The 26,849-nt window shown below is 42.5% G+C and overlaps 1 protein-coding gene across 1 annotated transcript in view; it reads right to left on the minus strand.

The window, feature by feature from the left end:
* The window catches only part of VWA3B (von Willebrand factor A domain containing 3B), a 141,777-nt gene that overhangs the window by 34,360 nt on the left and 80,568 nt on the right, over window positions 1-26,849 (minus strand). Inside the window, exon 23 of the mRNA XM_065423482.1 lies at window positions 591-711. Within this exon, the coding sequence (XP_065279554.1) occupies window positions 591-711 (121 nt within the window). The remainder of the gene's footprint in view (window positions 1-590; window positions 712-26,849) is intronic.

A 26,849-nucleotide genomic window follows, 5' to 3' on the forward strand; every position in this document is an offset into this window, starting at 1 on the left:
CCAGCTTTTCAATTCTTGCACCTCTCCTGAGAACAGACTTCCAATGATGACAAATTACCTGTGAGATGTTCTCTGATGTCAGAAACTGTCCTAGAATACTTTGTCAATCATACAAAAAAGGTATGGGATTAGTTAGATTTGTTCCCCCAATACCATATCATGGGATACAAATTCATACTACAAATATTCTGATTTAGAACTCAACAACACAACAGAAACATCTAGTGAATATTCTGCATATAGCAGATGGCTCAGCCTTTGCTAAATCCTAAATGGAAATAAGCCAGCCTAGAAAGAAAAAGGAATAGATTGACACTGTCTTCCATTTCAAAATGTACACCATTTTATTCCAAAACATTTCCCACCACTTTCTTCTTAAAAAAATAGACCTATCAATAGGGTGTCTGCAGAGCTTTCTGTTCCTTTCTAGAAGCATTACGATGAGAAAAGATTAAAAATCCAACAATATATACAGTAAACCAAATTAAAACTGAACCAGGTGAAAAAGATTAGATAAATGTTGCTCTTTTTTCAGCAATCTTTCTAAAGATTTTAAAAAAACATTTGAAATATACACAAAAACAATTTACCTGGAAAATAAAATCCTGTGATGTCAGATCTTGCAATCACCTTTTGGCCTTTGAGAGTCTCAAACACTTTTCCTTTCTGTCTTTTCTTAGACTGTGCCTTTACATTCTCTTCTGTAAGTTTCTGTAATTGGGAAGATAAAAAGATATTGCTCATAATGATAACCCAATCAGCATAGGTCTATCTTTTTGAATGAATTAAGCATTCATGTAATTTCATGCTATGGATTAGATGTATTAATACTGTTGCTAATCAACAATAAACTGGATGATTGTAAGTACTGGGAGTCTTCAGAGAATATGGTGAACTATATGATAGAAAGAGCTGGCAACAATGCCTATCATTAAGCCTAACTAGTACTTTGTATGGAAAGATCCTGTTTTCAGCTGCTCACAAACTGCTAATCTTTAATTATCCATCTGAAATTTCCCATGCTGTGTGTCTGCCTCTATATGAAGTATTTTGGAAAATCTCAACAAAAAACAGTTCATTTATTTCCAAGAACAAGTTAGGGGGAAATGACGGTTACTCACCTGTAACCAAGGTTCTTTGAGATGGACTTTTTACCCAGGGTTTTTAAAACCCAAAACAGTGGTAATTTAACTGTTTTATTTTAGGTGGTGTTAGGAAAAAATTAATGGGAACTCAGCAATTTTTGTTTGATAAATAATTAATACAAGTAAGCGTGCTTTTATTTAAAACTATAATTTATTAGATATTAAGCATGTATAGGTTTAAAATATTTTAGATATAGTTACTTACAGTTTGAGATGGTTTTGAGTAATCGCCAGCGGGATTTTTAGGGGCTTTGGATTGTTTAGCTAATGGGGTGTTTAGATGTTAGGTGTGTTTTTTTAAGAAAAGTTTTTGTGGACTGCTTTGAAATATTTATTTTTATGTAATTTTTATAGTTAATTTTAATAAAATATATAATTTATAGTGATTTTAGTGGGTAAATATAATAATTTTATTGGGTTATTAATCTTTTAAATTTTAATAAATTATTTTAAAATATTTTCAGTATTTTTAGTTATCATATGTTAGGGATATTTAAAATTAAGGTTATTTAATTTTTTATATTTTTTATTTTAATTAATAAACTGCAAATATGCAGGTATTTGACCTTGTTTTACAAAGGTTTAAGATTATTTCTATGTGATGTTTGTTTTTTATCTAGCAATGGCTGCACATACAAAATGGCTGACTGCAGTACTGTCAAGTGCTGGGGTACACACAGAAATGTCAAATTCCGGGGCAACTCTCCCCTCCTTGCAGATTGTATATTTTTAATATTAAGACCTGCACATACACATACACAACGAGTTCAGTGGATTACTTGCCAGCCATCCCAAGGCTGTGCTCTGGGTTAAAGGACCAACCAATTTTCCTGCCACTCTAGTCAGGTCGGGGTGAAGGGCCTAACCTCTACCCATTCTTCTCCTCCTTGGTTACCTTCGTGGGGATCAATCTTTCTTACCGTGGGGGCTATGGGTGCCTGCAGCTCTTCCAGTGTTTCGAGCAAGGGACTATACGCGGACTGCCCAGAAGAGTCCAAGGGAAAAGGAAGCTCACAGGTACCATCCCTCTCATCCTCATAATGAGGATACAAGTAGAGATTCACCTCTGACTCACCCCTCCTTCTTAGGGGATGACTCCCACAAAGCACAACCACTATTCCTTTCTGTTCTCTCAACATGGCTCTGAGAGCACAACTTCGTCTCTTACATTCCCCATGATCTGTCTGGGTCTTATCCTGAGAATCCTTTAGTAAGACTCTAACAGCAGATTCACACTCAATTTTTTGTTGTTTTAATCCAGACACTTTCTGCTCCAGCCTGTTACCCTCTCGCTCACTGTTGCATTCCTGCTTCTGCGGTGCCACTATCTGAGCTGCCCTCAGGCTGGATATTTCTGTGTCTTTCTAAATTTTATTTTTTTTAACTTCTTTATTTCTGCCTTTAATTGCTTTATCGCTACCATCTGCTTACAGAACCGCAAGAATGCTCCAGGACTGGTAGAGCTCCGAGGCTTCCAAAAAAACCATTATCATGCTCCTGCATGAAATCTGCCAAGCTGTTATCCAAATCCATTTCCAGCTTTTGTTTCTTGCCAGATGTTCCCTGTCCTTCTGACATCCTTTTACTCAACCAGGCTTTTCAGCCTGAGCCCTAAATCAACAACGGAATGTGACCATAAATCAACTCATAGGTTGTGACCCTGTTCCACTGCCTCCCTTACCTACTGCAAAACAAAACAAACAAACAACTTGTATTAATCATTCCCTTCCTCTCTATCACTCCTGGCAACTGGCTCACCAAATCTGTTATTTGGGGTTTTCAGAACCCAAAACAGTGGTAACTTAACTGTTTTACTTTAGGCGGTGTTAGGAATAAATTATTGGGAACACAGCAATTTCGGTCTGATAATGATTAATACAAGTAAGCGTGCTCTTATTTAAAACTACAATTTATTAAATATTAAGCACAAACAAACATAAGCAATAGGTTTAGGACATTTTAGATATAGTTATCCACAGTTTGAGACGATTTTGAGTAATTACCAGCAGGACTTCCAGGGACCCTTTTTTCATCCAGCTGATAGGGAGTTTAAATATCAGCTCTTTTCCCAAAGAAAGGTTCCCTTGGACTGCTTTGAGGTATTTACTCTTACCTAATTTTTTATAGCTTACTTTAACAAAACACATAACCTAACATAACTCCTAGTGGGTTAACATAATAACCTTTACTGGGTTACTAATTTTTTTAATTTTAAAAATGTATTATTTTAAAACATTTTTAGAATTTTTAGACATAAAAATATGTTAGGGACACTTAAGACAAAGGTTGCTATTTACCTTTTTTAAAATAACTTTTCATTTTATTTTTTATTTTGATTAATAAACTGCAAAGCTATTTGACCTTGTTTTACAAAGGCCTAAGATTACTCCTAGCTATGTGATGTTTGGTTTTCAGCTAGCAATGGCTGAGCATACAAAATGGCTGACTGCAGTACAGTCAAGTTCTGGGGTACACGCAGGAATGTCAAATTCCAGGGCAACAGACTCTGCATATTCACACTCCCCTCACAGAACAATGAATGTTCCAAGGCAAGGGTATAAAAAGGGCATGGAGCTCCAACTGCCTTAGTTCTTTCTCCTGTAACTCCAAACTTTTTGATAAATAGCACTCTGAGGTGAGGCAGGCAGGGAGTGTGAATATACAAGGTACATCTCGAAGAAGCTCTGTTACAAGCGAGTAACCTTCATTTTTTCTTTGAGTGTCCTCTGCATATTCCCACTCATGGGATAGATTGATAAGCAGTATCCCGAGCAGGATGATGGGACACAAAGACCTAATTAAATAAGGATTGCAGAACTGCTTTACCAAATTTTGCATCAGGTCTAGATTCTACGTTTAAGGAATAGTGTTTAGTAAACACATAGATAGAAGTCCAGGTTACGACTCTACATATTTCTATTAAAGGAATATGCCTAGAAAAAGCCATAGACACTGCCCTAGCAGAATGTGTCCTAATTCCTTGAAAAAGGACACCTTTTTGATTCAAAAGTGACTTTAATACACAATCTAACCCATCTAGAGAGCATTTGTATAGAAACAGCTTTTCCCTTTAGTTTTTCTGTCATAAGCAATGAACAATTTATGAGATTGTCTAAATTATTTGGTCCTGTCTAGATAAAAGGCTAAAGCCCTTCTAACAACTACAGTATGTAGTATAGTCTCTCCATCATGAATATGAGGTTTAGGAAAGAAAACCAGCAAAAGTATAGACTGATTTACATGAACAACTGAAACCATTATAGGCAAAAATGTATGGTGCATACAAAAAACTACCATGTCTTTATGAAAAATTGTGAATGCTGGGTCAGCCATCAATGCACATACTTCACTTGCACATCTTGCAGATGTAATGGCTATCAAAAACACAGTCTTAATAGACAAAATAAATCGCAGCTACCCAAAAGCTCAAAGGGAGATCTCATCAACTGCAAGAGTACTGTATTCAAATCCCAAGATGGGATAGGGTGTTTTATTGAAGGGTATAAGTTATTAAGGCCTTCAAAAAACCTTTTAACTATGCTATTAGTAAAAACTGATTTTCCCTCCACAGGTACATGATATGCAGATATGGCTGAGAGATGAATCTTTACTGAAGACAGCAAGAGATCTGCCTTTTTTTTAGTACAACAGCTATCATAAAATATAACTAATTGGTACTGTACATGAAACTATAGAAATCCACAATCAAAACCTTTTTCTTTTGTGACTGTCACATTGTCTTGTGAATTCCTTTCTAGAATGTAGCAATACATTCTGCATCTCCAATGAGCAGAGTTTCTTTAACTTCCCAGAGTCCTATCTCCCATGTTGTTAGGTGGAGAGACTGAAGATCTGAATGATAAATCATGCCATGCTGCTGTGACAAGACCAGGGCCAGAAATAGAGATTCCATTAGATCTCTTGACAGGTGAACTAAATCCAAATACCACAGCTGCATTAGCCACACTGGCACTATTAAAATTACGTTGGCCTTGTCCTGTCTTATTTTATGACTTTTTGAATGAACAAAATCAGAGGAAATGCATACATCAGGCCCTGACCCCAATGAATTAGAAAGGCATCTGATATTGATTCCCTGTCACTGCCTGATCTCAACCAAAAATTGACACTTTTTGTTGTTGCTGGATGCAGAAAGATCTATTACTGTACTGGATTCCCCCATGAACTGAAGAGGTATGTTATTATGTCCTTCAAGGACCATTCATGCATCTGACACTTTGACCTGCTCAGATGGTCTGCAAGGGTGGATCACTATTGGATGAAAACACTAGAATCTATACTCCTATTTCAAGGCTCTTTGCCTGCATGCATAACTGTAGAGAACAAGCCCCCTCCCTCCCTTGTTTGTTCAGATAATAACGCTGTCATATTGTCTGTTGCTACCTTGTGTTGTACCTGAGGTAAAAATACCTTTTAGGCCAACCTTTTCTTTTGGTGACAATGAGCTCTGATAAATAGCTTATTGTTTAAATGGCCCCACCAACCCAATGTACATGCATCTGCAGTAGGTATCAGTGATAGAAAAGGAGAACTGGAGTGTATACCCATCATTACATTTTGAGCATTTGCCACAACATTAGTGTTGAAAACACTTGTTATGAAATTATTCTTCAGTGCACGCTTCCTAAACCTGGTCTGTAATTTATTGCCAATCAGTGCTGGAGGTCCGTCATCTGAAGACGTGCATATGGTGTCAATTATGTGGTTGAAGCCAATAGACTTATCAGCCATAGAAAAACTGGTATTGGTTGTTGTGGGGATTGATAAAGGAGATTATGGACAGCTTTATCTTTATAAACTTTTCTTCTGGAAAAAAAGCCTTTGCCATAGCCAAATCTAGTATTGCCCCAGTAAAGCAGATCTTCTGAATTGGGATCAAAACTGACATCTCCTGATTTATTTGTAGTCCTACATTGGCAAAAAAATATATTTGTTTTACATGCAAGATAACGTCCTTCCTGGATAACACTTTTATTAACCAATCATCCAAGTCTGGTTATACAAACAGCCCTTGCTTTCACAGACACACTGCTATTACCAATAGACATTTTGTAAAAACCCTGGGTGCTGTAGACAACCCAAAAGGGAGGACCTTGTACTAAATGGTCCTTCATCAGCACAAAATGCAGGTATCTCCAATGACAAGGTCTTTTTGAGAAATGGCAATATGCATCCTTTAAATCCAGAGCTGCAAACCAATCCTGAGAGGAAAGAGAAGCCATTACAGATGCTAGAGACAACATGCGGAAACAAATTTTTTTTACATGGGTGTTTAATTTTCTTAAATCCAGGGAGAAGATACCCTTCTTTTTTTTTTAAATTATAAAATAATGGTAGTAAAAACCTTTCCCTCTCTGATCTAGAGGGACCAGTTCTGCCACTCCCAAAACTTATTTACAATTGAACTTTTGCTCGTAACAACTGGAGGTGAGCTGAATCCCTGGTCAGGGATAAAGGAGACGGATTGTTTGGGGGTAGAGATTTGAACTGGATTGTGTGTAGCCATGAGCAATTACTTTCAAAACCCATCTGGCCTATGTTATCAACTCCTATTCATGATAAATGGAACAAACAATCCCCAAACAGTGGAAAACCAATGTCCAGTTGGCCTGGCCTGAAACTCCCAACACTTATTTCAAATCTGAGACCTCCCAGATGACAAAGCTGTAGAACTCTTCCCCCTGGCTTATAAGACTTTTTTCTCTGTTGATGATACTGAGAATTATGTTACTGAAGTTGAAGGCAATAATTCCTCCTCCTGTACTGAGAAGACATCAATGTAGTAGGAAACTGCCTTTGGTAGTTAAACATGGCAGCTGTAGATGATCTCCTATTCATGTTTTTTAAAAAACCTAGCAACCTAGCTGTAGATCTCAAAGTTTTCATATTCTCTAAAGTTTCATCTCTATGTACACTAAATGAACCTTCCCCTTCAAAGTGAAAACGCTTGATCCTCACTTTTGCCTCATGAGGTGAAACTACTAATCTGAGCCATGCACGCCTCCTTAAAGTGATGGCTGACACTATTGTCCGAGCTGAAGCTGAGTCAAATGTTCCTCTCAATTGGTGTTTGGCAACATTCTGCCCTTCCATGACTAGAGCATTCACTAATCTCTTATGCTCCTCTGGTAGTGTATTCAAAAATGATAACCTCTTTCCCCAAAGATGGCACTGGTACCTTGCCATGACTGCCTCATAGTTCGAAATACGCATGGCAGAAGTGGTGGAAGAAAACATTTTCCTCCCAATGGTATCCAGTCTCTTTCCTTCTTTCTCAGATGGAGTAGATGCACCTTTGACTGCTGTAAAGCTAATTCTATCACTAAAGAATTTGGAGATGGATGGGTGTGGCACGTCGCCATACATTCCTGAGGAAACTGGTACAATTTATCAGCCATTTTTGATAAAGGTTGAGAAGATGAAGGATTATCCCAGACTGATTTTGCTGGTTGGCACAATCCCTCCAATAATGTATCTAGTTGCTGCTCCCAAAATACAAAAATTGGTTGAGATGATTCCTCAATTGAAACTGAAGGAATGTCCAGTGTTCTCGCCACGCGATCTACTAACTCATGAAAAGCCACCTCTTCTTCTGAAAGTGACAAAGCTGACTTATCTCCTACATTTTCATCCAGGGATGTTATGCCCCCAGAGTCTGGATCTGACTCTCTCAATTCCATTAGTTCTTTCTCTTCCAGCAAAAATTCCTTCCGTGCTACAGGACATTTACCAGAGTTCATCAGATTCTATCAGATATGTGTCTTTCAGGTCCAGATGTTGCCCCTCACTTATACACTCGCTCGGAGACATCCTATTTCCATATATCAGGAATTGTTGATAAGGCACTAGGGAAGGCCAATGAGGCCAATTCATCCACAGTAGTATTTGCTAATCTAGCCAAAACCCCATATTCAGATCCAGATGCATATATCTTTGTCCACGTGGACCTGCTTCATATAGGTGTCTTTACTCATAATACTCCTTCCATGAGTCTGGTCTGCAAATCAAATTCCTTCTCCAATCCAAAACCACTCTCAGCTCTGACTGAACTGACGACAACAATATCCTTGCCTGAACAAGGGATATTGGAGAAAAGAGAGGGTTACTCACCTTGTGCAGTAACTGTGGTTCTTCGAGATGTGTGTCCGTATGGGTGCTCCACTATAGGTGTATCCGTGTCCCAACATCTCAGATTGGAGATTTTAAATAACACTGTCTGTTTGGCCCACACATGCACTATCCCCATCTCATGCTCTGCTTCGAGGCTATCTACCACTGCGTGGACAAACCACCGTCAGTTCCTTCTCTACTGCAGAGCCCATTGGTAAGAACCACAGTTACTGCGCAAAGTGAGTAACCCCTTCTTCTTCTTCTTCTTCTTCTTCGAGTAATGTCTCTATGGGTACTCCAATGTAGATGACTCCATAGCAGTATCCTGATGGAGGGGTGGAGCTTCGAAGTCAAGTCTAATGTTGATAATACAGTGGAGCCAAATATGGCATTGGATGCTGAGTCATGGGTGATTGCAAAATGTTCAGCAAAAGTATGAGCAGATGACCAAGTTGCTGCCCTACATATTTCTGTGATGGGGACATTTTTAAGGAAGGCGACGGAAGGGGAAAGAGATCTCATGGAATGAGTTTGAACTCTAGAGGAAGGTTGGAGATTGTGAGTGCGATAACAATAGGTAATGCAGTCCGATATCCATGTACAACGTCTTTGTTTAGAGATTGAGGATTCTTTTGATCTCTCTGCAATAGAAAGGAATAGTCTAGGAGACTTTCTGAAAGGCTTAGTTCTATCCAAATAGAAGACTAATGCTCTCCTGACATCAAGTGTATGCAATATTGCCTCCCTCGTCCCAGTGTGGCTTGGGAAAGAAGTGCGGGAGGGGGATAAGTTGGTTTATGTGGAAAGCAAAAGATATTTTCAGGAGGAATTTGGGGTGTGGTCAGAATGTAACCTTGTCTCTGAAAAAAACTGTAAAGGAGGGATGCTCCATTACAGCCCCTATTTCTCTAATCCTCCAAGCCGAGGTCATGGCTACGAAGAGCACCGTTTTCATAGATACATGTATAAGTGAGCATTTGGCCATGGGTTCAAAAGGTGGCCTTGTAAGAGACTTGAGGATAAGCCTGAGGTCCCACGCTGATGTAGGATGTCTGATTTGTGGGGAAAGGTTACCCATATCCTTGTGAAATCTTTTCATTGTAGGATGTGTGAATATGGAGTAGCCTTCTATCTTATGATGGAAGATGGTAAGGTTGCAAGATGCACTTGTACTGAACTTAGAGAAAAATCCTGACTTTTTTTTAGATCTAGAATGTAGTCTAGGACAAACAGGAGGGGAGAGGGTATGGGGGTAACATGTTTTGAGGCACACCAGAGTTGGAACTTTTTCCACTTTTGGATATGTGTGTGATGAATGGTTATTTTTCTGCTATGTAATAGCACCTCTTTTACATCCTCTGAAAAGGACATCTCTGTGCTTTGGAATCACTGAGCAGCCATATGTTGAGCCAGAGAACCTGCAAATTGGAGTGATGGATCTGACCAGCATTCTGAGAAAGGAGGTGAGGAAGGGGCTGAAGAGTGATTGGCAGGCACATCACTAACTCAGGTATGGAGATGTGGCCATGTGGGAACTATGAGAATAAGCCTTGCATTTTCTTTTCTTATCTTGAGCAGGATCTTTGATATTAGAGGAATTGGATGAAAGGCGTAAAGAAGATCTGTGTTCCACTGACAGAGTAAGATGTCTCTGAGAGAATGATGACCCAGTCTGGCTCTGGAGTAGAACTGGGAGCATTTCTTGTATTTGACTTTGCCAAACAAGTCTATCTTTGGGATTCCCTGATGCAGAAATATGTTGTGGCGAATAGCAGGGTCTATTTCCGATTCATGCTCCACAGAAAAATTCCTGCTGACAGTGTCCGTTGTAATGTTCTGTATGCCCGGAAGGTAGGATGCTGAGATGTTGATGAAGTGTTGAATGCACCAACTCCTTAGTTTCACTGGCTTGGTACAAAGGGAAGGTGACATCTCTCCTCCCTGGTGGTTTTTGTAAAACACACAGGCTAAGTTATCTGTTATAATCTGTTATCTGTTCACCTTTGATCAGTGATAGAAAATGCAAGTAGGTGTTCCTGACCATTCTGAGCTCTAGCAGCTTCATATGCAGTGTAGATTCAAAGGGGGACCATTTGCCTTGAGCCATATGCTTGTCTAGATGAGCTCCACAGCCCAATAGAGATGAGTCTGTTGTCCATATCAACTTCGGAGTTTGTTGAGTGAAGGGAACCCCTGAGCAAACATTCTGTGGATCGTTCCACCATTCAAAAGAGTTTTTGACAGTCAAGAGCATCAAAAGCAGTTTGCTCAGTCAGTGTTTGGTGAATATACTGTTTTGAGCCATGCTTGAAGGCAATGCATGTGGAATCTTGCGTCACTTGTTACAAACGAGCTTACCACCACGTACCCCAGTAGCTGAAGACAATTTCTGGCCAACGTCTGGGGGCTCTCCTGGAAGGTGGATATTAAGTTGGTTAAGGTGTTGAATCTGTGTAATGGGAGGAAAGCTTTGGCCTTTACTGCATCTCATTACACTCCTATGAATTCTAGAAGTTGTACGGGAGTCAGAGTTGACTTTTGAACGTTTAGTTGTAATCCCAGCTGCATGAATAGATCGATAGTTTTTGCGTGACTGTCAAGGTGTCATCAAAGGATCGTGCCTTGAGCAGATAGTCAGCTAGATACAGCAATATCATTCCTAGTTTGCGAAGATGTGCTGCTACCACAGAAAAGACCTTCAAGAACACTCCGGGTACAGATGATAGGCCAAATGGAAGCACCTTGTATTGAAAACAGTCTTGAGTCATGGTGAAGCTTACAGACCTCCTGTGGGATGGGTGGATTGTGATATGAAAATAAGCATCTTCTAGGTTGAGTGCCAAGAACCAGTCTCCCTGGTCCAGAGATGGGATTACTGCTGCCAAAGTAACCATCTTGAATCACTGTGTCTTTGAGCGATCTCAGATCCAGAATGGGTCTCCAGCCATCATTCTTTTTCAGTATCAGGAAGTATTTGGAATAGAAACCCCTCTCTCTGCATTGAGTGGGAACTCGTTCTATAATACCCAGGTTTAGGAGATAGTTTGTTTCCTGATGTAACAGGTGCTTGCGAGAAGGGTCCCTAAAGAGGGACGGGGACGGAGGGTGGATAGAAGGGAGGGAGACAAAGTGGATTGAATATCCTTTGGAGATGATCTCCAGTACCCACTTGTCTGTTGTTATACATTTCCAGTTTTTCCGAAAAAGAATAAGGCAGTTGCTGAAAGGATGTAAATGGTCCAATTTTTGCAGCAAGTGATGGCGGCAGTGGTAGCTCAGGGCCTCGACCAATGCATCAAAACTGGTGCTTTGATGTGAATGGTTCTGAAGTTGAGATTTGAGAGGCTGTTGGTCTTCATTTTTGTATTCGTTGTCTTTTCCATTGCAATCTGTAGTGTCTCTGGGGTGGAGGGAACTGAGCAGGCTGGGATCTTTGTGATATCTGAGATTTATTGTATTTTCTTTTCTATGTAGGTGTATAAATCCCCAGAGAATGCAACATGGGTCCCAAGTCTTCTAGTGTGTGGAGGGATTAGTTTGTTTTTTCCAAAAACAATTTAGATACTGCGAATGGAAGGTCCTCCACAGTAGCTTGAACTTCTCTCTGGAGGCCAGAAAGGTGAAGCCACAAAGCTCTCCACATTACTACTATGGAGCAGACTGCTGTGTCAGCAGCATCTAACATGGTTTGCAATGATGTCCTTGCAAGAAACTGACCCTCAGTGACGATAGCCTGGTATTGCTCTCTCTGACCATTTGGGAGATGTTCAATAAAGGCGCTGAGCTTAGAGTAATTGATGTGATTGTATTTCACCAAAAGGACCTGATAATTAGCAATCCTAAATTGTAGGATTGCTGACAAGTATGATTTCCTGCCAAGTAAGTCCAGTAATTTCTGGTCCTTGTAGTAGGGTGTTGATTAAGTATGGCGCTGTCTGCCACATTCATTTATAGGATCTATAACAAGCGAATTTGGGGATGGGTGAGAAAATAAAAAGTCCATGTCCTTAGAGGGACTTCATTTGCTGGGTCTAGCTGGGCCTTTTTGACAGGGAGCTGATGACAAAGTATGCAAGATGTCAAGCAGTTTGTGTTGCAACTCCTTCACTTCTTCGAGAGGAATCTGTAACGAGTCCGCTACTGTCATAGTAAGGCCCTGGAATTGTTTGAAGTCGTCTGCCATGGTTGATGGTGGAGGCATAAAGACTTCTTCAGGAGAGGATGAGGAGATGTTTCATGTTGGAGTAATCTCCCTGTCCAGCCTTGCTTCCTGTTCTCAAAAGTCTCCTCTTGAGGATCAGGAGGTCTAAAGAGGAAAGCTGAGGGAGATGGTTTTCCTCTAGCCCTATGCGTAACGCTTAAGATCCTGGATAACTGGTGTCCGTAAGCTGCCCATGGATCCCATACAGCCATTGAGGTGACACAAAGAGTATGGGTGGAGGCACCCAAGGATGTGCATATCAACTGGGTGAGCCTTGTCTCTCATGGCAGTAATGTGGCTCTGAGACTGTTTCCAGGTGAGTGGTTCCTTGATATTGTACCGGGAAACCTTTCATTAACAATGAGTATATGTCATTCTTGTTGTCCTTTTCCTTGTCGCTCAATAAAGGTGGAGCAGTCAAGGATGCTGATAGTGATTGTTTCAGTACTGGAGGGAATTCAGGGGACCGAGATGTAGTCACTACCACAGTTGTGTTGATAACGAGTAATGGGGATTCTGGTGTCTCTGAGACCAATAGGTCTTTGGAGAAACAGAATTCTTGTGGTACTGTGGTAGCAATTAGTATCTTTAAGGTCAGCTGATTGGGGGCCATTGATGTAGAGAGAGTCAACGGAACCTGCAGTCTTCTGCGGTCCAATGAGTGGCCAGAAGATAATGTCCTGGACTTTTGTGAGGTTGAAAAGCTTGGTACTGAGGCCCTCACCGTCTCCAGTGGTGCTGTTTTAATGGAACTAGAATGCTCCCTACCGCTCCTTTCCCCTGACAGTACCGATGTCCATGAGCCTGTACCTCTCAGGTCTTTACGCTTACTAGTGGTACCAATACCTTTTGCAACTGAGGAGCCTATAGCCACATGGGTACCCAGCCATAGGTCAGTTAGTACCAATGTGGTCGACCTTGTTGGGGATCTTTTTTTCCTGGTCAATCTTTAATCTGGGGACTTGTAGCCCACCTTTTTGAACTTTTCTCAGCGAAATCACCAGATTTCCTCTTTAAAGCCACTGGAGAGTGCTGCACCGAGGACACTGATGCGATTGGTCTCGTCAGGGACTGTTGCACCAGGGGGGTCACGGGACAGAGGCTGGCCTAAGTGAACTTTCCATCATGAAGAGTCTGAGCTTCAGTTCATGTTTTTTTTTTCTTGCCCTTGATTTTAATTTCAGGCAGAAAGTGCACTTTTGTGGTATGTGGGACTCTCCGAGGCAGTGAATGCATCATGAATGGCCATCATGACTGGAATAGTGTCTCTACAGGAGAGACATTATTTAAACCTTGGGGAGCTGGTCATACCCTTTTCGGGTTTTACTTCCTGGGCTCCCTGTCACACTCTGCTGCTATGACAAGCTGCAGGCAGGCTCCCAGTCCTACACTTCCTCCAGCATTCACACAGGTATGGACACACCCAGCTGCAGTCACATGCAGGCTCTCTGACCAGCCACTGCATAAACCAACAATAGAGAGGTTACAGCCAAAATAACCACCAGCTTCTCAGCCTAGGACCCCCCCACTGGAGTATAAACCCAAAATTTTACAGTCTTGCGCTGCACAGGGAACTGTACAGTGTAAGCTCAGAGAGTTTGCCCCTCCCTCAATGTGAAGAGGAAATGCAACAGCCCCCTGAGCTAAGATTCCCAAGCACTTCACTCCAAACTTACTGGTTTAGATTAAAACATAAAATAAGTTTATTAACTACAAAAGATAGATTTTAAGTGATAAGTGATAGCAAACAAATCAAAGCAGATAACCTAGCAAATAAACAAAAATGCAAACTAAGCTTAACATACTAGATTGCTAATTCATATCCAGTCTGTTTCTCACCCTGAGAGATGGTACAAGCAGGCTTGCAGATTCTTAAGGTACAAGCTGCACTTGCTTTACAGCTTGGAATCTCCAGGTTTTTCATATATAGGCTAGAAATCCCTTTAGCCTGGGTCCAGCACTTACCCCAGTTCAGTCTTTTGTTCCTTAGGTGTTTCCAGGAGTCCCCTTGTGTGGGGAGTGAAGAACAGATTATGTCACTCCCTGCCTTATATAGCTTTAGCATATGGCGGGAACCCTTTCTCCCAAACTCAGTTTGTGGAAAAACACTGACATCCCAAGATGGAGTCCAGAGTCATGTGGCCTGGTCACATGACCTTGTGGAGTCATAGCAGCCATTACTTACAGGCTATCTGGAGCATTCTCAGGAAGGTTCACCAGGTGATGGATAAGCTTCTCCTAAGACCTATTGTTTTCCCTAATGGCTCATTACCCTGAATAGGCCCTTCCCCACCAGCTATCTGGACTGAAAGCATCTTGCCTAGTGGGCATCACCCAGGTGTAACTACATTTGAAATGCAGATACATAGTCAATATTAATTACTTCAGATACAAAAATGGTACATGCATACAAATAGGATAATCGTATTCAGCAAATCATAACTTGTCCAATGACATCTTACATGACCTGTCGTGCATAAAAGGCCCCATAATTATGCCATAATCATATCATAATAAAATCACTTGAAGAATATGGGGTGCAGTGTCACAAGGGAGATAACTGTCTTCAAAAACAAAATGAAGAAAAGGAAGGGTTTTTTTAAGAAAAAGAAAAAGGAGAGTATTAACCTAATGAAAACTCAATGAGCTACACTATTAACTGGAAATAAAGTTCAGAAATGAAATTGTCACTTGGACTCTGCTAAGGTTCCATCTCAGGCTAAAGGCGGTTAAGAAGGAACTGAGGGCAGTTCGCCCGCGCAGTACTAGATAGCCTAGAGGAAGAGCACAAGACAGGGAAAACACAAGTGCAGGCTGAACGGACACTGCTACCTAAAATCTCCAATCTGAGGTGCAGGGACATGGATACACTTACAGTGGAGCACCCACAGAGGTACTACTCGAAGAAGTAGTTCTTTTCTAGGGATCTAGAAGGTGTCTTTGGAGGTAAAGGAAGAGGAGAATCCCCAAATTCCTCTACATGTCCTTTCCCTTCTGGAGACAAACATATTTAAGACTGTTGTAGTATGGTGTCTCCTTGCTCCAATAACAAAACTGACCCCATACCCAGTGGAGCTGAGGTCTGATCCAATCTACGAACCTGTGCCTGAACAATTATTCACTGCAATACTGTACTATCAGTCACCAGTGTCGCAGTATGCCCTTGTTTCACCAGCTCCTTAAGTCTCTTTTTTGCAACTGGCTCGTCCGGATCCGAGGGCAAAAGACCCAAAGAAGGAGGATTCCTCACCTTTCCATGCAGCTGCTTTTCAGTACCTAGTTCCTTAAATTAGGTTTGTATAACGGATTCCTTCACTCATAGCTTGTCTCTCTTAAGAAAGATAGACATACTCGAGGGCTTACTACTGAGGTCTATCTGGGCCGATAAATCATTATGAAGAACACTGGCTCTTGATATAGAGGCTAATACTGCAGAGGTTTCGCTCTTTTTCTGGGTCTTGTTACCAGGCCACTAAGAGGCCAACGAAGATTACGTATCTTTTTGACCCGTAGAACCATCCAGGGCCAACGATGGTCTATGGATCATCTTAGGAGCCTGTTCCTTGCCAGTTGCAGATGGCTTTGCCACCAACACTTCTTTCAACAGGATAGATTGTAATCTATTCTCTCTTTTTTCTTTGCTCTCAAGATGAACGTAGAACAAATTTAGCACTTGGAGGGTGAGTGTCCCCCTAAGCATGACAGGCACCGAGCATTTGTGTCAGATGCCAGGAACATCGCTGGACAAGATATCTTTCGAAACCAGGTTTCTTTTTTGGTTCCATCAGAACTGAACAATACTATTACTACCTATATTACTAAACTATTTATAACTACAGATACTAAGAATTAAGATTTTAAACTATCTAACTAAAGACAGCTCTGAGAGGATTCCTGACCTCCACACAAAATGTTCAGCTGATCGCAATTAGAAGGAATTAGAAGGCAGCTGGAGTACCACACCTCTTTTATACCCTCGCTTTGGATGTTCAGTGTTTTCTGAGGGGAAGAGTAAGGAAGGAATGGGAGCGCTCTAATGACTACTGCTAGTTAAATCTCTACCATTCAGATGCACCAGTCCGGAGGCATCCCATGAGTGGGAATATGAAGAGGACACTTGAAGAAGAATATGTTGTTTTTAGGGCTGGTAAAAAATTTCATTACAACTATTTTTCTATGAAAATTGGGTTTTCAAAAAAACAATTTTCATGAAAAATATCTGCTTTCCATATAAAGTTTTGACTTTTCATCAAAAATTAACACAAAAACCTTGAAAATTTTGACTTACAATTTTAATCAAACCAAAATATCAATTCAGAAGTGTCTAAATTTAAATACCATCAAAACAATTAAATCAAAACAAAATGTTTCAATGTTCTTGAATAATTTCAACTCAGTTCAACATTAAACCTCTTTTTCCTGAACATGTCCCATGGGAGTTGTAGTTCTGCTACCTTATATGCCTTCATTCTTCTCTATTGACTGGACTTCCTGGTTGGACTACATCTCCCATGATGCACTATAGATGTGTTACTCCCATGAGGTACTGCAGCAGGGCAAGTGGACCGATTTTAATGGTGAACTGACCCAAAATTAAATACTGGCTCAACAAACTGAAATATTTTAATTTGGGATGACCTGACCCAAAGCAAAATATTTTATTTCAATTTTTGAGATAGAAACTTTCAGTTTTTGACCAAAAGTTTTTAGTGTTCAGGTTTTTGAAGAAAAGTTAAAATTATCTGTGAGGGAAATAAAATAATCCAACCAGCTCTAGCAATTTTTCCAATGTTAAAAAATTCTTACAGCTGTTTAGTTGAGAAAATGTAGCACCTTAATGCTTAGGCACAGGGACTTGATATTTCACAGGAAAAGTTGTCCTGAGATCAGAAGATATCTTTTGCTGACCCTGTGAAAATCCAATCAAAACTTGCCAAATCATAAGCCTTGGAAAACTGCTGTTTACACATGCTTGATAGAAGTTTGTTATAGGTTGGTAGTAAGAGTGTCTAAATATTCCGTCTGTACTGAGCATGCTCCACCCCCACAGAGCTCACTGAGTATGGTCCAGCATAGGTCAAGCAGGACTTTTCCTGAATTTGCTCCTCCCAGCTATTGGGGAACAGAAGTGAGAGCAGGTAGATGGTTCCTCCCATACAGTGTGGAGTAGGAGGAAAAAGCTGCTTATCTAGGATGTAGCATGGTGAGGAGTTGAATGGGCATCAAGTGCAAGCTATAGGGGGACAGGAATTGAGGGAGGAAACAGGACAGGAATAGACAGATGATGGGGGCAGGGAGAGAAGGGTCTTTAACCATGATAGTATACTCACCTCCATACTCTGGAATTGAATCAAGGATTCCCAGGTCTCAACATTCCTCTGATCATGTCAACAAATATTTGTGAAGCCCATTGGCAAAGTCTCTCATACCCCTCTTGTGTCTGGTCCACAAAGAGGATAACAGCCTCTACTGCTACCACTTAATCCATTAGCTCAAGTGGTAGAGGTCTGTTTTGTAAATCTAAGGGCTCCAATCCTGCTGATGACCTATCAATATGGTTCTATGTGAAGTCAATATGGTTCTATAGAATGGAATTTTTTTTTTAGTTCACTTTCTTAAAAAAACTAGGAAATTACATTAAAAACGTACGTTAAAAGCTGTTAAGTTTGCATAGTCAAGCACTCAAAAGTTAGGAATTGCCACAACTAAGGTTGCCAGTGCCACATTAATTTGGTCCCCTTGTGTATATGCATTATAAAGCTTATGCTCTAATAAATTTGTTAGTCTCTAAGGTGCCACAAGTACTCCTGTTCTTTAATTACATGATCACATTCCATTTTTTCCACAGAACTCCTGCCTTATTCAGTGCACAGATTGGATCTGTTCTGGGGATGAATCAGGGTTGTGAAGTATGCTGTTGTCTGTAGGACCCTTGCCTCAGAAGGGTGCTGCAGAAGTTGGAAGGTTTGTAGTGAATGAAGAAGGGGACTGGAGGAAATGAAAGGAGGATCTGATGGTAAAGGAAGTTGAATGCCACCCTTGAGAATTTGATTATATTACTGCCTCTGCCAAACAGCTCCTTTGTCATTCTGGGCAAGTCACATTAATCATTATTTTCACAGCTGGCCCCTGTGTGCTCCTCATTTTCTGGGAACCAACTTGGGACACCTGGAGTCTGAGAAGTGATGAGCACACACAGCTGCAATTGAATTCAATGGGAGCTGTGCTATGAATATATAAACATCTATAAAATGCAAAGTACTCTGAAAAATTAGACCTCTGGCTTCTCAAATTTGGCTCCCAAAATTAGTGGACACTTAACAATTTTGTTCTCAATCAATTTGTGCCCCAATTCCCTATTTGTAAAATGAGGCTAATACCACCATCTGATGTCACAGGGACTGTGAATATGCTTGTGACGCACTAATAGGCTATGATGAGCAGCACAGGCAATTGAATTATTCTGGATGCATTGCAGGGTTTGAATGGTGTACTGTAAATAAAGTCTAGGGCCCTACACTGAATGATGAGGATAAAAAGAATTACTGATCAAACTCCCGCTAAGATGGTATTTCCTGAATTCTGAGTTCTCAATTTTGCAATATTAACATTCTTTTGAGATTAGGGTTTTTTATGCAATTATAGATAATTTTGTGAGGTTTAGGAGTCACCCCCTTTAAGGTAGCTGTATCCTGGAGGAAAAAAAGGGAAGATGGGGAATTAGTTTCTCAGTTTCCTCCCACCAAGGTCTCTCTCCCCCAAGACAGAGAGATTTTGGGGAAAGATGCTGAGATGGGTGGCATCTATGCAGGGCCGGTGCTACCATTTAGGCAAACTAGGCGGTTGCCTAGGGTGCCAAGATTTGGGGGCACCAAAAAGCGGTGCCCCCAATTTTTTTTACAGTCCCCTCCCCGAGCACGCTGTCACCGCTCCACTTCTCCCGCCTCCCAGGCTTGCAGCGCCAATCAGCTGTTTGGCGCCGCAAGCCTGGGAGGGGAGGAGAATTAGAACAAGGGTGGCGTGCTCGGGGAGGAGGCGGAGCAGAGGTGAGCTGGGGTGGGGAGCTGCCGCACGGCTCCCCGGGCCGGGGGTGGGGTGGGGAGCTGCCGTGGGGGTGCCTCAGGGCGGGGGGGGGGAACTGCTGCAGGGCTCCCCACCCCAGCTCACCTCTGCTACGCCCCCTCCCTGAGCACACCGTCGCTGCTCCACTTCTCCCGCCTCCCAGGCTTGCAGCACCAATCAGCTGTTTGGTGCCGCAAGCCTGGGAAGGGAGGAGAATTAGAGCGGGGGTGGCGTGCTCGGGGAGGAGGCGGAGCAGAGGTGAGCTGGGGTGGAGAGCTGCCACACGGCTCCCCGGGGGGGCGCCTCAGGGCAGGGGGGGGGAGCCTCAGGGCGGAGGTGGCGGCGGGGAGCTGCCGCAGGGCTGGGGTGGGGCGCAAGGTGGAAGTTTCGCCTATGGTGCGAAACTTCCTTGCACCGGCCCTGCATCTATGAAAAAACATGGGGATCCCTGGTCCCGGTTCTTCAGGACTTTGGAAGTGTCAATGCTTGATCCAGCGCACTTCACCCCAAAACCTCACCATCTGCCTGGAGTAGTTCTCCCTGTCCAGCAGGCTCAGCAATTGGTCTGTTTGCTCCTGCATATCCTCACTGCTGCCATGAGGAATCACTAATGTTCTCCTATCTGCTAGTATTCAAATTAAACATTCAGTTTTTTGTCTCCTGAAGAAGTTATGAAAACAATATTTACAGACAACAGAAAAAAACAGCTCTCTCGGATATTGGAAATCATGTAATCCAAATCAATTATTTTACAGGTCAATTTTAATAATTGGCAAGAAAAATTCACCTACATTTAGTACAATACGGAACTCTCTTGAATTGCAATGTATACTTCTCTCCATACTTCTAAAGCTAATGCACCTGAACACAAATTATGGGGAAGTGTCAGATTATAAAAAAATAAATGAAACAATCTCTCCTGCCCAATAATTCTTAAAGCACTAATTCATCAGCACACCTGGCAAATAACAATATGCAAGGTCCCTTTTCCAACATCACAAAAATATACTGTTTGAAATCAGCAAGCTTCTATTTAGGTTCCCACAGATTTACACTGTTGTAATACATTGTATTTATGCACAGAAATATAATCCACACATTCCTACAAAATACTGCTGAGAAGGGAGACCATTAGCTTCCTCCTTCCTATCAGGACCTGATTAGTTTCCGCCCCTCCCCTTATAACCAGGGCTGCCCAGAGGATTCAGGGGGCCTGGGGCAAAGCAATTTCGGGGGGCCCTTCCATAAAAAAAAGTTGCAATACTATAGAATACTATATTCTCGTGGGGGCCTGGGGCAAATTGCCCCACTTGCCCCCCCTTCCCCGCCCGGGCGGCTCTGCTTATAACAGTACATTTGTCATTAATGTCAACAATGCCCTGGAAAACAGTGGTGGTACAGAAGACAGGCATCATTTTTTGTTGAATTGCTCACTCAGGGTTTTCCTGTAATTGTCATTAACACTTCCCCTCTCAATTCTTTCATAAAGTAATGCTGAAAAAAACCCAAACAGGCATGCTTTTCATTAAAAGCCTGCTTTCTAATTTTTCCCTTACTAAAGAGCACTCAGAAAACACAATACAAAATTAGCTTTATAAACATTTTTATTTTTCAGATATAGTCTATAACAAAAGAACTTAATTGTCTGCTTGCAAAGTAAGATAACAAAGGCTAGTTTAGAAGACGGGAGAGGGGTTATCACTCCACTGACATAAATAGGTATTTAGACACTTTGCATATTTTTTCCTTCGGTGCCAAATGGACAGCTGCTGTTGAATATTTATTTTTAACTACAGTAATTTGTGATGCATGACTAACAATTTATGCAGCTTTCATCATTCTACATTAATCTTAACATTAAAGATGGACTAACTGCACAAATGGGGATTTTGAACATTGCAGAATTCAGGGGATTCAGAAGCACATTTTCAGTTCAAGCCTGTCTCTGCTGAATACCATTAATAGTGGCCTTGTACTGTATGTTCATCTTCGGCTCTGGCAAATTTAAGCACCTATTTGTAGGCTGATGATCTTTTCCATCAATTTTTGTCAACAAAATTATGAAATCTCTCTCGTTATAACATATGTGAAATATTTCAGGCTAGTTGGACATTGAAAGATGGGTGTGTTTCACCTCTATTGGGATTCATAAGGCCTTATGTGCCTTAGTGAGAGGTGTCTTAATTACAGTGTATAAGTCCCTTCACATGGAGAAAGTACCCAGTACTAAAGGCCTCTTTAATCTATCAGAGAAAGTCATAACAAGAATCAAAAGGCTGGATTCTTCTTCTTCTTCTGATGGCTGATGTAAATGTAGAGCAACAGCTATTTTACATTTAGATGTTTAATCCAGATAATTGCATCTGGAGTAGCAGAGTGTATTGCTGTGATGCCTCCTTCGTATTTGTCAATTGGGCATTGAGTTGTTGTATATTCCATGGTCTGTACTGGGTGACCACAGTCGCACACTGGAAAGTCTTTAATTTTCCATTTGCGCAGCAAGTATCCGCATCTGACATGGCTTGCGCAGATATTGTCTAAGGCTGCCCATGAACTTCGTGGGAGATTGAAGACAGGGATCTTCTGTGTCTGGTCTTTCACCAGGTGTTTACTTGTGACTTCTTGTCAACTCCATTCAGCTTTCCAAGCTTCGTCAGGGTGGAAGTCACATTGTTGAAGGTTAAATGCCTGGGTCCAAAATGGCTTATGCTACTTCAAGAGGTGGTGAGGGACGTTGTTAAGGTCCTGGTGGATGAGAAGACGTTCATTTTCCACGATCCTCTGGAATTCCCAAAGGGTTGTGGCATCTCGGCGAATGGATGGGGGAGCAATGTGCTGTCTAAAGGTTGGATGTTGAAGCCAGACAAATTTAAACCAGAAATAATGCACAAATTTTTCACAGCGAAGGTAATTAACCATTGACAAGTGATGGATTCTCCATCTCTTGATGTCTTCATATCAAGACTGGATGCCTTTCTGGAAGATATGCTTTAGCCCAAACACAGTTTACTGGGCTCAAGGCAAGGGTAACTGAGAGAAATTCTATGGCCCACCCTATACAGGAGATCAAACTAGATGATTTAACGATCCCTTCTGGCCTTAAAATCTATGAATCATTAAAAAGATGTTTTAAACATTGCCCCTTGGCAAGGTCATCCAGGGGGACCTTGGGATCACAGCATAAGCTTCTCTATTGCCAAAGCTAAAGAACCAGATCCATCAGCTTTGAGGCAGTAGCACACTCAAACTTTGATGCACTGTCTAGACTTTAGAAGGGGACAGAAAACCACTCTGGTTAGTGTGGATTAGATACTTAGCGCTTTGTGTAGCGGAAGTCTGACCTCTGATACCCTATACAAATCAGTCTCAAGCCCTGCAGAGTTTAAACGAGGTGTCACTAGTCAATACTAGCCAGCTACCAGAACTACAGTGTCACAGGCCAATTCTCTTCCACAAATACAGGTTAACCTAGCATTTATGTCACAGGAGTGATGGCACTTGTACCAAGGTTTAGATCAGATATGTACAGGGTATTATGCTAAAATGTACACCAAGGGAACAGTTAACTTGAATACAGGGTCAAATCAGTGACAGCTCAATCCAACAGTGATCTTTGTCTCAGATACAGACTTTCCAAGGACAAGTTTCTTTTGAAAGAAGGCTTAATTCCAGTTTTATGAGGCTACCATGAAGTGTATAAATTTGCCCAGGCAAACGTATACTAGTGAAAATTCATGCAGCAAATGCTGTGCATCTGCTAGCAGTCCATTTAGAAGCATTTATGGTGGACAATGGATGGGCCAGACTCATCATATTCCTGCTTGCTGATCCACATCTGCTGGAAGGTAGAGAGAGAAGCCAAGATGGAGCCACCAATCCAGACAGAGTATTTACGTTCAGGTGGAGCAATAATCTTAATTTTCATTGCCTGTTAAATGGCTTCATTACCACTTGAATGGCTCTTTAACAGTTTCAATGTTGTGCTAGTAGATCTGGCAGGCTGGAAGGCTTTTTGACTTTTAAGTACTAGATCCCCTCTGGAGGAAGACTCACCAGGCTGCAGGAACCAGCTGTGGTGGGAGCCTGCAGGAAGGGTCAGAACAGGGATAGGAAGAGGCAGGAAGGTGGACACTAAGACCCAGGGGTGCCCCAAATTTTCAGGTGCCCTACGCAGCCACCTATGCTGCGTATGCCTAAGGACGGCCCTGCCTGCAGGACCCCACTCGATATGCCCTTTCAGCTTGACTGATAATTACTCTGAGTACGGTTTTCCAACCAGTTATGCACCCACCTTATAGTGGATTAAATCATGTGAGATAGTATCAAAAGACAAGATATATCACATCTACTGCTTCCCCCCATCAACAAGGATTGTTACCTGTCACAGAGCGATATTTGGTTGATATTTATTCTTGACAAATCCATGTTACTTATCACCTTATTATCGTCTAGGTCAGGGGTGGGCAAACTTTTTGGCCCGAGGGCCACATCGGGGAATAGAGATTTTATGGAGGGCCATGAATGCTCACAAAATTGGGGTTGGGGTGCGGGAGGGGTTGTGGGCTCTGGGATGGGGCTGGGGATGAGGAGTTTGGGGTGTAGGAGGGTGCTCTGGGCTGGGACCGAGGGGTTCTGAGGGTGGGAGGGGGATCAGGGCTGGGGCAAGGGTGTGGGAAGGGGTGCAGGTTCTGGCTGGGGGTACGGGCTCTGGGGTGGGGCTGGGGATGAGAAGTTTGGGGTGCAGGAGGGTGCTCCGGGCTGGGATCAAGGGGTTTGGAGAGTGAGAGGGGAAATCAGGGCTGGGGCAGGGGGTTGAGGCGTGGGGAGAGGCTCAGGGGTGCAGGCTCCGAGTGGCGCTTATCTCAAGCGGCCCCTGGAAGCAGTGGCATGTCCCTTTTCCAGCTCCTACGCTGAGGTGTGCCCAGGCAGCTCTCGACACTGCCCCATCCGCAGGCACCACTCCTGCAGCTCCCATTGGAGTGCGTAGGAGCCAGAGTGGGGCCATGCCGGGTTCCGGGAGCCGTGTGGTGCGGCCCCCAACCCAGAGCCCCAGTTGGAGCGGGGCCAAGCCGCATGGTGGGGCCCCGACCCATTGCCCTGGCTGGAGCACCGGAACGGAGCCGAGCCCCGTGATGCAGCCCCCAACCGAGCGCCCCAGCCGGAGTGCTGGAGCGGAACCGAGCCGCGTGGTGCAGCCCCGACCCAGTGCCCCGGCCGGAGTGCTGGAGCGGGGCCGAGCTGCGTGGTGCGATTGGGTGGGCCAGCTTGATCTGGCCCACGGGCCGTAGTTTGCCCACCCTGGTCTAGGTGCTGTCCCCTGCAGGGCCGGCTCCAGGCATCAGCTTGGCAAGCAGGTGCTTCGGGTGGCCACTCCGGAGAGGGGCGGCACGTCCAGCTGTTCGGCAGCAATTCGGCGGACGGTCCCTCACTCCCGCTCGGAGCGAAGGACCTTCCGCTGAATTGCCGCCGCAGATCGCGATCGCGGCTTCTTTTTTTTTTGGCTGCTTGTGGCGGCCAAAACCCTGGAGCCGGCCCAGGTCCCCTGTCTCCTTAGCACAAATAGTGGTAGACAAGAGCACAGTACAAATAAACATAATGGTTTAAGCATACTGTAAGGATTTTCGGGTCCTGAATCAGGCCCGAGGGCTCAAAGGCCGCTGCAGCATCCACAAACACCATCCGACAGCTCTATTAGTAACTGGAGAATTGGGAACCCTAAGGCCTTACACTCCACTAAGGGTACCACCCACAGGGACTTGATTAGTGGAGCTCTGGAGTCCCTGATTGGGCTGGGTACACTAATTAAGCCAGAAAGACACAAGAAGTTGTCTGTACAACAAAGTGGATCCTGGCTTGCTGCTGCTACAGACCCTGCCTCCACTATCTGATCTCACCTGCTGCTGGTTCCTGCCTCGTTCATGATCCCTGCCCCTGGTCTCCAACTCTGGCTCCAACCCTTGGCTCTAGCGTATGGCCTTCAACTCTGACTTTAGCTCTGACCCCTGATTTCAGCTCTCACTGCCAGCTCAACTCTCGACTCCTGATTTTGGCTCTGACCCTGACTCGACTCCCAACCCTGACTCCTGCTCCAACCACTACGTCTGACTGCTCAAGTCCCACCTGTGACACATACAGGGGGTTCATCATCTCAAACAGACTTAAATAAATTGTACATAGACAGATTCCCCAAAATCATTACACCATGTAACCAAGATAAATTGAAATGGATCAACTTTCTTTTCAATGCATTTGGCCAAAAAAATGGCCACCAGTCCTACATTTCACCTAACTTGCAATAGAGCTCATACTCTGTAATCTTCTACTTTCATACAGTTTATTCATTTTTGCCTTGTAAACTGAAGTAATAAAATGTGTCTGCTCATTTCCCCAAATGATCTACAGCCGACATAGCTAGAGGTTTTCAATATTTCCATAGTTCTATGCAGATGTCTAATCCGTCCCCTTTAAATAAGGCATACTTTCATAGATACCAACACAGTCGCAGCATGAATACAAAACCAACAGAAGGTCAAAGCACAGAGTGAGAATAACCCACACCATTAATTCAGTTGCAGGCTTACACAGAAAGCTGCTGTACCAAGGACATCCAAAAAGGATTACTACTACTATTAAGTAGCTGTCAAGGTACTTAGCCATGCTTAAAAATTTAAATTTTAGCAAGAAAGCATCAGACTATTTGTCTATTTGCTGAACAGACTTTAAAGAAGGTTTTGCTTGTCCATCATTCACAGTACTTCCTACTATGGCAATTTTCATTCGGTACTACACAAGCTATTTAAGAACAGTTGATAGTTACCATCATATATTTCAACTGGCAGTTAAAATTATTTACATCCATTTAGTGGATTGAAGTCACAACTAGGAAAAAAACAGCAACCTTTTGAACAGTTTAAAGACTAGAGGCTTTATACTTCTTTGCATTGCATAAATGGAATTCTAATTACATCTGCATTTCTGCCACTCACTCGTAAAGCTTTTCAGCTGCAGATTAGCAATTACTGAAGATGGTGCTCTCATTAGGCCCCTAAAGCAGGCTGACTCAGGATAAGTGATTGCACAATGTTAATCATACCATGGGTAGCAACGAAGACTGATACTTCAAAACAGCAGAAAAATTACTCAGAATGAAACATGTTTCTGTTACTGGTCAAGTATGCATTCATGTGGAAGGAGGTGAAATAATAATCTAAACAGCTACATTATCAGTTTAATATTTCCAGATAAAAATAAAATACATAAATCTAAGTCTGTTTTTGAAGACCTGAAAAGTTTTTTAAAACAACATCCAA

Source organism: Emys orbicularis, chromosome 1, assembly GCF_028017835.1.
Source record: "Emys orbicularis isolate rEmyOrb1 chromosome 1, rEmyOrb1.hap1, whole genome shotgun sequence".
Lineage (NCBI taxonomy): Eukaryota > Metazoa > Chordata > Testudines > Emydidae > Emys > Emys orbicularis.